Source organism: Diplotaxodon limnothrissa, linkage group LG18 (genome assembly GCF_057381915.1).
Source record: "Diplotaxodon limnothrissa isolate DT_005_m linkage group LG18, D_limnothrissa_male_GT1.1, whole genome shotgun sequence".
NCBI classification, from domain to species: domain Eukaryota; kingdom Metazoa; phylum Chordata; class Actinopteri; order Cichliformes; family Cichlidae; genus Diplotaxodon; species Diplotaxodon limnothrissa.
The window spans coordinates 4,234,593-4,247,800 of NC_140613.1; the positions used below are offsets into that span (position 1 = coordinate 4,234,593).

The 13,208-nt window shown below is 42.1% G+C and overlaps 2 protein-coding genes and 1 pseudogene across 2 annotated transcripts; 2 read left to right on the forward strand and 1 right to left on the reverse strand.

Moving 5' to 3' along the window:
• Positions 1-308: 308 nt before the first annotated feature.
• On the reverse strand, positions 309-1,374 carry LOC146612873 (uncharacterized; annotated as a pseudogene).
• Positions 1,375-3,804: 2,430 nt separating this feature from the next.
• Positions 3,805-5,740, forward strand: LOC146612874 (tripartite motif-containing protein 16-like). Its single transcript, XM_085378360.1, has one exon. The coding sequence runs from the start codon at positions 3,942-3,944 to the stop codon at positions 5,616-5,618; it is 1,677 nt and encodes a 558-aa protein (XP_085234486.1). The 5' UTR covers positions 3,805-3,941; the 3' UTR covers positions 5,619-5,740.
• A 15-nt stretch (positions 5,741-5,755) lies between these two features.
• On the forward strand, positions 5,756-10,611 carry LOC146612875 (uncharacterized). The gene is made up of 3 exons (XM_085378398.1): positions 5,756-7,371; positions 8,402-8,663; positions 9,366-10,611. Exons 2-3 carry the CDS (start codon positions 8,414-8,416, stop codon positions 10,292-10,294), a joined length of 1,179 nt encoding a protein of 392 aa, XP_085234524.1. The 5' UTR covers positions 5,756-7,371; positions 8,402-8,413; the 3' UTR covers positions 10,295-10,611.
• The last annotated feature ends 2,597 nt before the right edge of the window (positions 10,612-13,208 follow it).

Genomic DNA, 13,208 nt, shown 5'->3' on the forward strand with positions numbered 1-13,208 from the left:
GCTTCACTCTCCATTTGATGTGTTTTTGGTATGTTTTACTTTTAATTGTTCTACACTCAACAAAAATATAAACGCAACACCTTTGTTTCTGCTCCGATTTGACATGGGATGGACATAAAGACCTAAAAGTCACTCCAGATACACAATATAACCATCCCTCCCAAACATTGTTCACAAATCAGTCTAAATGTGTGATAGTGGGCACTTCTGCTTTGCTGAGATAATCCATCCCACCTCACAGGTGTGCCACATCAAGATGCTGATCTGACATCATGAGTAGCGCACAGGTGTACCTCAGACTGCCCACAACAAAAGGCCACCCTGGAATGTGCAGTTTTGTCTCACAGCAAAATGCCACAGATGCCACATGCATTGAGGGAGCGTGCAATTGGCATGCTGACAGCAGGAATGTCAACCAGATCTGTTGCCCGTGCATTGAATGTCCATCCCTCAACCATAAGCCGTCTCCACAGGCGTTTCAGAGAATATGGCAGCACATCCAACCGGCCTCACAACCGCAGACCACGTGTAACCACACCAGCCCAGGACCTCCACATCCAGCAGGTTCACCTCCAAGATCGTCTGAGACCAGCCACTCAGACAGCTGCTGGAACAATTGGTGTGCATAACCAAACAATTTCTGCACAAACTGTCAGAAACCGTCTCAGGGAGGCTCAACTGCATGCTCGCCGTCCTCATCGGGGTCTTGACCTGACTCCAGCTCGTCGCCGCAACAGACTTGTGTGGGCAAATGCTCACATTCGATGGCGTCTGGCACGTTGGAGAGGTGTGCGCTTCACGGATGAATCTCGGTTCACATTGTTCAGGGCAGATGGCAGACAGCGTGTGTGGCGTCGTGTGGGTGAGCGCTTTGCTGATGTCAATGTTGTGGATCGAGTGGCCCATGGTGGTGGTGGGGTTATGGTATGGGCAGGCATCTGTTATGGACGAAGAACACGGGTGCATTTCATTGATGGCATTCTGAATGCACAGAGATACCGTGATGAGATCCTGAGGCCCATTGTTGTGCCATACATCCATGAACATCACCTCATGTTCCAGCAAGATAATGCACGGCCCCATGTTGCAAGGATCTGTACACAGTTCTTGGAAGCTGAGAATGTCCCAGTTCTTGCATGGCCAGCATACTCACCGGACATGTCACCCATTGAGCATGTTCTGGATGTGCTTGACCGGCGTATACGACAGCGTGTACCAGTTCCCACTAATATCCAACAACCTCGCACAGCCATTGAAGAGGAGTGGACCAACATTCCACAGGCCACAATTGACAATCTGATAGACTCCATGCGAAGACGATGTGTTGCACTGCATGAGGCAAATGGTGGTCACACCAGATACTGACCGGTTCTGAGTCCCCAGACCCCCAATAAAGCAAAAAACTGCACATTCCAGGGTGGCCTTTTGTTGTGGGCAGTCTGAGGTACACCTGTGCACTACTCATGATGTCAGATCAGCATCTTGATGTGGCACACCTGTGAGGTGGGATGGATTATCTCAGCAAAGCAGAAGTGCTCACTATCACACATTTAGACTGATTTGTGAACAATGTTTGGGAGGGATGGTAATATTGTGTATCTGGAGTGACTTTTAGGTCTTTATGTCCATCCCATGTCAAATCGGAGCAGAAACAAAGGTGTTGCGTTTATATTTTTGTTGAGTGTATGATTATGTTTATGTGGGGTTTATAATTATATTTAAGTTCTGGGTTTTTTTTATGAATAAAAGTGACTTAACTTGTCAGAGATATGGGACTTTGGGCATTTCCCCTTCTGTCTTATTCTCAGTGTCTTGTCTCCATGTTTATTTACCTCTGTGTTGCTATCTTTGTGTCTCTGTCTCTGTCTCTTCCCCTGTTCAGTGGGATTTAAGACTTCCAACAAATAATTTCAAAGGGTCAATTAAATTTTAATAAAACCATTTTACTCAACACTGCACTCTAATTTTAGCATTTTTTTTTTTACTCAATCATAAAAAGATTCATCTTAAAAGATGTTTTAGAGACATTTTTATTACTTTTTTCTCTTTCTTTCTTTCTTTCTTTCTTTCTTTCTTTGTTGTTTTTTAGCCATCAGAATTATTGTCTGAAGGCCAAAAAAGATGCCCAACTAACTTAATTTACCAAATGGACCATCACGGCCTTGCCATATTGGTCTATTTGATTAACCTTTGTTATTATTTATTTATTTTAATTTATTTTCAGCTGTTACAAATAGGACAGACATGACTGGGGGATAGGAAGGAAGGAAGGAAGGAAGGAAGGAAGGAAGGAAGGAAGGAAGGAAGGAAGGAAGGAAGGAAGAAAAGGGGAAGAGGGACAGTGAGAAAGGGCACTTAAAAAATATCTCCCAGGTCACCTGTTGAGAGAAGAAAATAAGAGAAAACAAGCAAAAAAGAGAGCAACATAATAACACAACACCATTGCAATAATCTAGCTAAGTGTAAATAACAGTAAATATTAAATACTGAATGTGATTGTGCAGCACGCAAGATTGACATCGCACAATGTGGTTTGAGGTAGCAGCCAAGAAAGGTGTAGCTTGTGTGTGTGAACACCTGTGTGGATGAGTGCTCTTCTATTCAAAAGGCTTCTCCATGTAACGATCTGCTAGAAGGTGTGGGGAGCCACAGCCCCGTCCCCCAGGGCATGAAGCAGGCATGGAGGAGATCCAGGCCCCAGACATCCAGAGGCCCCCAGAGTGCGAGCGCCCAAAGAGGACCACCGGAGGGGCAACCGTGCCACCTTCCTGGGAAGAGCTGAGGAGAGCCCCAGATGAGGGGTCACCCAACAGCCACAGAGCAGAAGCCAGAGGGGGCTGCAGTGACGTACACGCGGGCTCTGCCGGCAGTCAGCTGTGCCAGAGTGAATCGAGCCCCCGCAAGGGGCCCGACCGAGCCACAGGCACCAGGCCCCACAGAGCAGCCGTACCAGCAGTGAGCTGGTACAGACCTGAGCGCCCAGCCTTGGACACCAAGTATGCACTGATGTCTGAGTTCATCAACCAGGGAGTGTGGTGAGGGGAAATAGGCCTCCATACCTTGGAGGGCCTGAGATGTTCCAAGGGGGTGGAGTCTAAGACTAGGCACACACAGACCCAAACATGCATTCCCACCCTCATGCACACATATACAAATACTCGGCGCTCATCCAACCTGGATACAGACACAAATGGACACTGTACATGTACTGTACAGCACGGCCCCTCCTGAGAACCCTCAATGTCTACATGCATTTAAAACTGAGAGGTGGGCACCGGCGCCAGAGGTGAGGTTGAATACAAAGACTGTCCTCTGGACACTGTATAACATGCCCGATCTCAAGGCCCTATATGTATGTGTTATGAGAGTGTGAGTAATGTGGATGTCTAGGTTGTGGAATAAAATCAGTCTGCTGATAAAACAGTGAGAAGATCTTCACTGAGCTGATCCATCTCATCTCATAAAATTGAGGCACAGGTGACCAGGAGGGGACAGAGGGGGAACGACCTTTTATTGCTTTTTTCTACAACAATTTCTTAGTTCAGCTGCAGTATTTGATATCCTGTAATGACTAAAATGATAATTTAAACTAATTTACATGAAAAGATTGTCTTTTAAATGTTAAGGTTATTTAACAACTTTAAAGGCTGAGCAGTGCTATTTTTAAATGAAAAACTCACAGGCTCACATGTTCCAGGATTGAATTAGTGTCTGATAACCCTCCCTCTTCCTGCTCTCTAACTCAGCACCTCCTCTCTGTCCACATGTTCCCTTGTTCCCTCCCCTTCTGATCTGCAGTTTGAAGATGGGTGCAACCAACATGTGGTGACGTATAAGAGCTGACAGATCCCATTCGCTACAGAAACCTATGTTGTTTAGATCAGAGCAGTTTCAGTTCTGAGGAAGTGAAACTCACACAGTCACTGACACTGTTGGGTGAAATGGCGCAGAAAAGTGTTCAGCTGGACCGAGAAACCTTCTCTTGTTCGATCTGTTTGGATCTACTGAAGGATCCGGTGACTCTTCCCTGTGGACACAGCTACTGCATGAACTGTATTGAAAGCTTCTGGGATGAAGAGGAAAATAAGAAAATCTACAGCTGCCCTCAGTGCAGACAGACTTTCACAGCGAGGCCTGTCCTGGTGAAAAGCACCATGTTAGCAGATTTAGTGGAGGAGCTGAAGAAGACTGGACTCCAAGCTGCTCCTGCTGATCACTGCTATGCTGGACCTGAAGATGTGGCCTGTGATGTCTGCACTGGAAGAAAAATGAAAGCCTTCAAGTCCTGTCTGGTGTGTTTGGTCTCTTACTGTGAGAAACATGTTAAGCTTCATTATGAATGTCCTGCATTTGACAAACACAAGCTGGTGGAGCCCTCCAAGAAGCTCCAGGAGAACATCTGCTCTCGTCATGATGAGGTGATGAAGATGTTCTGCCGTACTGATCAGCAGAGTATCTGTTATCTCTGCTCTGTGGATGAACATAAAGGCCACGACACAGTCTCAGCTGCAGCAGAAAGGACTGAGAGGCAGAGAGAGCTGGAGGTGAGTCGACAAAACATCCAGCAGAGAATCCAGGACAGAGAGAAAGATGTGAAGCTGCTTCAACAGGAGGTGGAGGCCATCAATCAGTCTGCTGATCAAACAGTGGAGCACAGTGAGAAGATCTTCACTGAGCTGATCCATCTCATCCAGAAAAGAAGCTCTGATGTGAAGCAGCAGATCAGATCCCAGCAGGAAACTGAAGTGAGTCGAGTCAAAGAGCTTCAGGAGAAGCTGGAGCAGGAGATCACTGAGCTGAAGAGGAAAGATGCTGAGCTGAAGCAGCTCTCACACACAGAGGATCACATCCAGTTTCTACACAACTACCCCTCACTGTCAGCACTCAGTGAGTCTACAGACTCATCCAGCATCAATATCCGTCCTCTGAGCTACTTTGAGGATGTGACAGCAGCTGTGTCAGAGGTCAGAGATAAACTACAGGACATTCTGAGAGAGGAATGGACAAAGATCTCACTGACAGTCACTGAAGTGGATGTTTCACTGTCACAACCAGAGCCAAAGACCAGAGCTGGATTCTTAAAATATTCATGTGAAATCACACTGGATCCAAACACAGCAAACACATGGCTGTTATTATCAGAGGGGAACAGAAAAACAACATTTATGGAACAACAACAGTCTTATTCTGATCATCCAGACAGATTCACTAGATGGTCTCAGGTCCTGAGTAGAGAGAGTCTGACTGGACGTTGTTACTGGGAGGTGGAGTGGAGAGGGATAGGAGTTTATGTAGCAGTCGCATACAAGAATATCAGCAGAAAAGGAGAGGGTTATGAATGTGGATTTGGACATAATGACAAATCTTGGTCATTATATTGTAACAACAACAGTTTTACATTTTGGTACAACAACATCCAAACTCCTGTCTCAGGTCCTCGTTCCTCCAGAGTAGGAGTGTACCTGGATCACAGAGCAGGTATTTTGTCCTTCTACAGCGTCTCTGAAACCATGACTCTCCTCCACAGAGTCCAGACCACATTCACTCAGCCGCTCTATGCTGGACTGAGGCTTTACTATAATTATGGAGCCACTGCTGAGTTGATTAAAGTGAAATAGACTGAAGTCTTTCATATTGTTGTAAGTTTAAATCTGTATTTTAGTTCCCTTTTAGTTTCTCTCCATCATTATTGTGGTATTTATGTGCTGCACATAAATCAGATGTCAGTCAAACATTATGGGCAGTACTTCGACATCTTCAACATGTTGTCTTGATGTTTTTACGTTTTATAGGTGGAGCTCTTTCCTGTGTCTGTTCAGCCATGGAGACTATCAATGCTTATGGATATTTTTATTTGAAAAATTTCTCCACATGACAACATAAACTTCTCTATCTTCTAAATGTTTACTGAATATTTTTCTTAGGTATTTGTATGTTGTTGTTTCTCTTCACTGATCTTAACAGAGAAGTCTACAGACCTTCCTTTATCACACAGATTTTATTCTCATTTGTACATTTATAAAGAAAACAATTAATTACAGAGCAATAAGAAATTTTAAGAAAGTGCACTATATCATAATTTATAGTAAAGTGTATTAAAGCATCGTTAGTTAGTCACTTATTTAGTTTGGAGCTGTATCATCTGACACTGTAGAAACATTTCCTCCAGCTTCAGCACAGAATGTTAAAAACAGAACTATTAATGAGAACAAACAGTAGGAACACAGTATCAGCAAACATCATGGCTTAAAATGGAGAGTAAAAATCTAAAAAGAAATAAACAAATTAGTAAAAAGGATTTCCTGTTGACATGTTATTGGTCCTATCTTGTCTGCAGCACCTCCAGGATGCTTCTTATATGTTTCTGGTTATTTTTGCACCAATTTTAGTTTTTGTCAGTAGGAAGTTCAAGTTCAACTCAGTGTGTTTGTTTGTTTTTTTCAAACTGATGCCTGACCTTGAACACCAAACATCTGTCAATAAAGCAATGATATAAAATGCTTATATTAGTACTGAAAAACTGCATATCCACTTTACAAATATAAATAATGATATAAATCCACAGCTGAACTGGAGGAGCAGCTGATCTAGTTCACTCATGTGTTTCTGGACTAAGAGTTGGAGCAAATACCTTATGATTCAGTGATGTTTGTTTTTGTTAAATATTTTGTAGATCCAAGAGTGAGTTTGACTCATGATGATGATGTTCCGAATTAAACAAAGTTGGTCACAAATTCTTCAAAGCTGTTTATTAAGAATATATTCACTTGGACTCATGAGACAGGCTTGTGATCCAAGGGAGCCATCAACTGGACAATTACTGACATGACAACAAAAAAGCTAAGTACAGAGGGGGGAACAGAGGTGAAAATACTTGCTTTAAAGGATTGTAATGTTTCCTTTTAAAATAAGTCTCTAAGGTCAGACAAAGGGACAGAAACTCATAGCTTTCTACCAGCCCAATGACAAAACTATAAGTTGTTTTTTAACATCTACTTTTTCATCTATTTGGCAGTCACAGTGAAAAGTATAAACATTGGCACGCTTTGTCTTGTGATTCTGCTGTTCGTAAAAAATGACCATGCGCAAAGTACCAGACTTTAAGGCTTTGACTTGATGCCAATGGCCTGAGGAGGACAGTATTACCCTTGGACATGTGTAGTCTGCCGTCTACTCAATAGAAGAACAAGAAGCGCGGAAATGGCACAACTGTCTTCAGTTTCTGGGAGAGTTTAACAATGAGAGACTGATGATGCAGAAGAAATCTCCGTGGTTAAAAACATTAAAAACAGTCGTCCAGGATGATGAGATCCGCCACTGGCTCAGACTGCTGTATATCAGCCGGAGACCCGAGATGAAGTCACGCAGCAGGTATGTAAAACTGTGATGTTCTCAATGAACTAACACAGGAACGATCTGAGCTCAGTCTGTAAGCTAACAGGCTAAAATCAGAGAGCAGCTAATCAAACAAGTGCGTCCGTTTTTTTTAAAGGTAAACTTTTAACAATAGACTTTCATGAGACACATCAAAACCAAACAGGGAGGGAAAGCTTCGGTTTTCTGCACTGTGCCACAGTTCGCTGTCTGCTTCGGTTCACGACGCCTCACTCCGGGGCTACAGACAGTTCTCTGCCGCCTGTGGTGCTCCTCACCTCCGTCTGCACCCACAGACTTCCCGAGGTGGAGGCAGGCCGGCAGGGACTTTGAGAGATGGGCTTTACTTTTAAAAATACCCCTTAATCAGGGTCTAACTCACTAAAAGATGGCCACATGTCTCTCTCCAACTTAATCTCTTTCTTTTAAGTAATTGTTTTTCATTGAAATGAAATTAATTGTTCAATAAAATGATTACATTTATAATTTAATTAAAGTTAAATTAATCAAGGTGATTTTGACTTTGCTAGTTAACAGGAAGAGAAACAAACTTACACAGGATAAAATGAAATTTGGACCCAGCAGAAAAAGTCAGATCACAGACAAACAGAAACATTCCTCTTTGGCTAAAATAAAATGCAGATTATTGCTCATCTGCAGTTTTAATCATGGTGAATAATTTATGATTCAGCCAAGTAAGATTCTTCTGTGTGGAGGTTTTTCCCCTGTCAAAAGGCATTGACCATTACCTTCATCTAAACATGGAATTTAAGTCATGTAGTTGCCGTTGTTTGTTTTTAAAGAGGTCATAATATTTTTGTGATGGTAGAAATTTATCTTCAAAGTAATAGTTATAAAGTGAATTAATAAGACTTTCCAACAAAGAGAGGGAGTCACATGGTGCTTCTGAAACATTTGTACAAACCTCTCTCACATATGTGAGCAACATGCTCACAGTGTACAGCCCTGCTGACTGAGGCTGCACCTTTACCTGTCTAATCTTTTTCTTTTTACTTTGTTCCTCAAGTCCCACATCAACATGAAGTGTAAGGAGGAGGAAGATCTGGCTGGCCAGCAGGTCTGGAAGCAGGAGAGGAACTTCAATCTGGACCAGGAGGACACAGATCCCCCACAGATCAAAGAGGAACAGGAGGAACTCTGCATCAGTCAAGAGGGAGAACAGCTTGTAGTGAAACACGAGGATGAAGGCATCGTCGTCTGGAGCGGGGAAGAGCGGCTCAGACAGCTGCATAACATCTGGAAACCTGAGAAAGATTTACAGACCAGCGGTAAAACTGTAATCGCTTTTCTGAAGTGTTAACATTAATATTAAACCTACAGTTTGTATCAGTCAGATCTATTTAATGTGTATTCGTGAAAACATGACAGGGAGTTTTAAATGGACTGGTTCTTATATAGCGCTTTTCTACTCAATCTTGAGCACTCAAAGCGCTTTACAAAACGTGTGCATTCACCCACTCACTCCCATTCGCACAAGCACATTTTTCTTAGTGCTTTCTACCAACATTCAGACACACATTCCACAGATCAAAGAGCAACTTGAGGCAACTTGGAGTTAGTATCTTGCCCAAGGATATTTGAAATGCAGACTAGGTGAAGCCGGGAATCGAACCGATCAGTAGATGATCTGCTCTACCGCCTGAGCTACAGCCACCCCCAATAGTGAAGATTATTTTGAAAAATATCAAGATGTAGATCAGTTTCGAGATCAACTCCAAAATAGATCATCAGTCAGTCAGTAATAAGTGAGTTCTTTTTTGTTTGAAAGGTTTTTTTTACTCTTAATGTTGCTGAAAAATGTCAGAACTCAAGTTCTCATTTGCATCAGAGTGCACAAATAACTTCATTTTTACACACTTTTAATTTCACCTGCAAATGTGAGCAACATGCCCTCATTACAGACTTTAACTAAAACTTTATCTTCTCAGAAGTGTTTTTCTATAATTACATTTTTTTTATTGTTCGTTTAGACCTCCACCAGCAAACTGCCTGTAAGGAGGAGGAGTTTGTCGCCAATCAGCAGGAGAGGAACTCAAGTCTGGACCAGGAGGACCCAGATCCTCCACAGATTAAAGAGGAACAGGAGGAACTCTGCACCAGTCAGGAGCTGGAGGAGATTGTACTGAAGCAGGAGATCAATAGTTTTATGGTGACTTCTAGTTTTGAGGAAAGTGACCTCAGTGAATCAGAACCAAACGATGACCAGCTCCTTGCTCTTAACTTTCCTGAACCAGAGCTTGAGGAACAGGAAGAAAACCAGCATGTGGACTCGGGATCAACTAGAAATGCGGAGCTGAAGAAAAGGAGACGTCACAAAAACCGAACAGATAAGTCTCGGAGTGAAACTGATACAAGTAAAAAATCTGTAAGCTGTGACACTTGTGGAAAAACTTTTCAGTGTAAATCCAACCTGACGAGACACATGAGAGTTCACACAAGTGAGAAGCCACATTCTTGTAGCACCTGTGGGAAAAGATTCATTTGGAAATCAGGATTGGAAACTCACGTAAGGATCCACACAGGCGAGAAGCCATATTTTTGCATCACCTGTGGGAAAAGATTTAATAAGAAATCCGGATTTGAAAGTCACGTGAGAATCCACACAGGCGAGAAGCCGTATTTCTGTAGCACATGTGGGAAAAGATTTGGTAAGAAATCAGGACTAGAAACTCATTTGAGAATCCACACCGGTGAGAAAGCGTATTCTTGCAACGTCTGTAGGAAAGAGTTTAGAGACTTGTCGACTATGAAAAGTCACAGAAGGATCCACACAGGTGAGAAACCATATATTTGTAGCTCCTGTGGGGAAAGATTCAGTTGGAAATCAGGACTGAATTTTCATCTAAGGATCCACCTGAGTGACAAACCAAATCACTGCAGCACCCGAGGTAGAAAATGACCTCATGCTCCAAGTCACGGTACATTTCCTGTCCACAGCAGTGAAGGGCACTCTATGTTGTTTGTTCCAGCCCTGACTTTATGTTTCTCTAAGTTTGATATTTTTTTTATTGGTCTTTAAAGGTGACACAAATATTTATTGAACATGGATGCTCTTTTAATATTTACCACAGAAACTTGTATTTCTTCTTCAGTATAGAAGAAAACAAACATGAAAATGAGTTTTTCATCACTTGTTCCTTGTAACAACCATGATGTGATTCCTTTTTATCAGCCAATAAATAAGTTTTGATACACAGGACTAAAGATTTAAAAAAGTTCAAGACAAGTATACAATTTTTATTTAAATATGTTTTCTTTGTGATTTATGTTAATGAAGGTTATACTTCAGTATGGCTTTGACCTGGTTGTCCTGGTTATTCTTAGCAACATGTTGCAAGATTTGATTAAATTTTTTGTGACTAATTTTGTGTATTGTGTAATCCCTGCTAAATAAAAGCAGTTAAATGTGCTATATTGGCTCATGATAAGTGTTTATATCATTTTGCCTAAATGCAAGTAAACTCAATGTTTGCCAACTCTGTGTGTGCAGTTTGCTTCATAAGTACAGTAACAGAACTTAAACTACATGGAGCCTATTTTGATTACATCATTACAGATGTAGATATTATTCATAGTTCATATTTCACAGTGTGCTGCAATCTTCTCCACAGACCTGCATTGCTCTCTGTTCAGACCCGTCATCTTCAAGATGTCCACTAGATGTCGTCAGAGTTCCCCCACTTTCCTCATCTATTGTGTTGCCATTACGTGAGCCTGCTTAAAACCTACAGTCCTTTACATATGGGTTCATTCAGGGTCATGTTTAGTGGGCAGGTTTAGTGCGATGAAGGAAACTCGTTTTCTTTAACTTTACCTCTGAGTAAGTAACTGGAGTAACAGACTCACTGATTCCTCCCCACCTGCTGGACATGAACCAGCTGACTGACACTTGTTTTCATTTTCTCATTCATAAAGTTGCTACCAGTTCAATTCATTTATATTTATATAGTGCCAAAAAACAACAGTTGCCTCAAGGTGCTTTATATTGTAAGGTAAAGAATGTAAAAACCTCCACAATTGAACAAGCTGAAAAGAGCAAATGCTTGGCAGCAGTGGCAGAAACAGGCTTTCTGTCGTAATCACTGTAAAACACTAATCACTGGTCAGTCATTTGTTGTGTTGCAATCGGTTACACTGAGGGAAAAAATTTCACAACTGGATCTCGGAGATAATGTGAATATTTGTGAAAATATGTGAAGATGAGGCTGAAATAACTCTGAGACTCTAAAACACGATGAAATGCTTACATATTGAAATGTGTGTAGTAACATGACCTACAGCTTGTTTAAGAACTCGTGATTTTTTTCCCCTGTTGGCATAAGGTGAAATCCTGCATAAAGGAGGTGACCTTTGCTCCCTGACTCAGACGTGATAAACATGACCCAAATCATTCACGTTGGTGCCAAATAATGTTTTGTTAAAGTTTAACAAGCTTTCCCAGCCTGAAACTGCCAGACAAACAAATCACCTGTTGGAGATGCTGGTTTAGCTCCCTGGGTAAAGTGGGTGACCCAGATGCTAAAGCCCAGCTATGACTCCTGCCTGAGGACTTTTAGTCTTGGTTTGCATCCAACTTTTCTGCCACAATAGTTCAATTTTCTTAATAAAACACCAAATTACAACAAGTTACCTCAAGGCAGTTTATATTGAAGGCACTTTATTCGAAGGTAAAGATCCGACAATAATACAGAGAAACAACAGGTAGAAGCAATGGAAGATTGAAAATAACGGTTGTCATTACTTTTCATTCAGTCATAAGATACAGAAACACCATCTGTTGTGTGTAAAGATGAACAGTAGGGGTAGGGTGATTTTCACCAGATCAAAGCCATGGATTCACAATTATGGTTTGGTGCTGTTGAGTACCTGGATAGAAAATGCACATGTGGAATGGTAGAAAGTGTTCAGCATGCTTTGATGATCTGCTTCAACTATGCTGGGGTGAGCATTACAGACTGCTTCTTAAATTTAATAACCAAATTGCATCAATGGGGAACTATAAATTCTACATTTGGATTTCTGATTATTATTTCTGGCTGATTTTCATTAGATCGACCTGAGTAGGGCAGCGACAGATGTGTGCGGTCCAGAAGTAGAAGAAGAAGAAAGAGGAGAGCAGAAATGATGACATTCTAGGCTCGCTTTTCACCTTTGATGTACTCTTAGCTGGAAGACTTTGGTTTGGTGATGTGTTAGAGATAATTTAGTGGTTGAAGCTACTGTGGACTGACCAGATCTGCCATCAGCTCAGAGTGCTGGATATCACCGCAAACCTGAGACAAAGTCATACAGAACAGGTGTGTAAAACTGTGATGGTCACTGTGATGGGTGCATGCAACCACACAACTGAGACACTTAGTAATATTCATTTGGTCTTTTGTCTTATGTTTACGTTATGCTTTAAAGTTTCTGTGATCATAAGTTAACTAATTTGACGTTTTGAGGTTACCTGTAGTGATGTGACGTTCTGTATCGAGGCTTCGGAGCGTGTGTCGGGTAATTGAGGGGGCGTTTCCGCGAAGCGCGTATCGAGGCTTGCTTCATTTATGGGAGGAGCTGAAAATGATGACGTCCGAAGCCTCGCTGCCCGGCTGTACCACGTGACTGGTTCATGAAGTGGTTCGAACTTTGCCGCGAGATATGACAGCGATATAAAGCCCTCAGACTTCATTCAAAATGTAGGTGTTTGATGGAGAGTTGCGGTTAGTGAGAGTTTGGAGACCGTTTGGAGGTTTATGAGAGTGAGGAGAGAAAGTCAGGAGAGAATGGAGCCAGCTAAGAAGAGGAGGATGTCCTCCCCTGTGTGGGAACAT

Bases quoted from the DNA above. Each gene is read 5' to 3' on its own strand.
- LOC146612874 (XM_085378360.1), top strand. From the start codon at position 3,942: ATGGCGCAGAAAAGTGTTCAGCTGGACCGAGAAACCTTCTCTTGTTCG.
- LOC146612875 (XM_085378398.1), top strand. From the start codon at position 8,414: ATGAAGTGTAAGGAGGAGGAAGATCTGGCTGGCCAGCAGGTCTGGAAG. The intron at 8,664-9,365 runs GTAAAACTGTAA...TTGTTCGTTTAG, and splicing joins GAAAGATTTACAGACCAGCG to ACCTCCACCAGCAAACTGCC.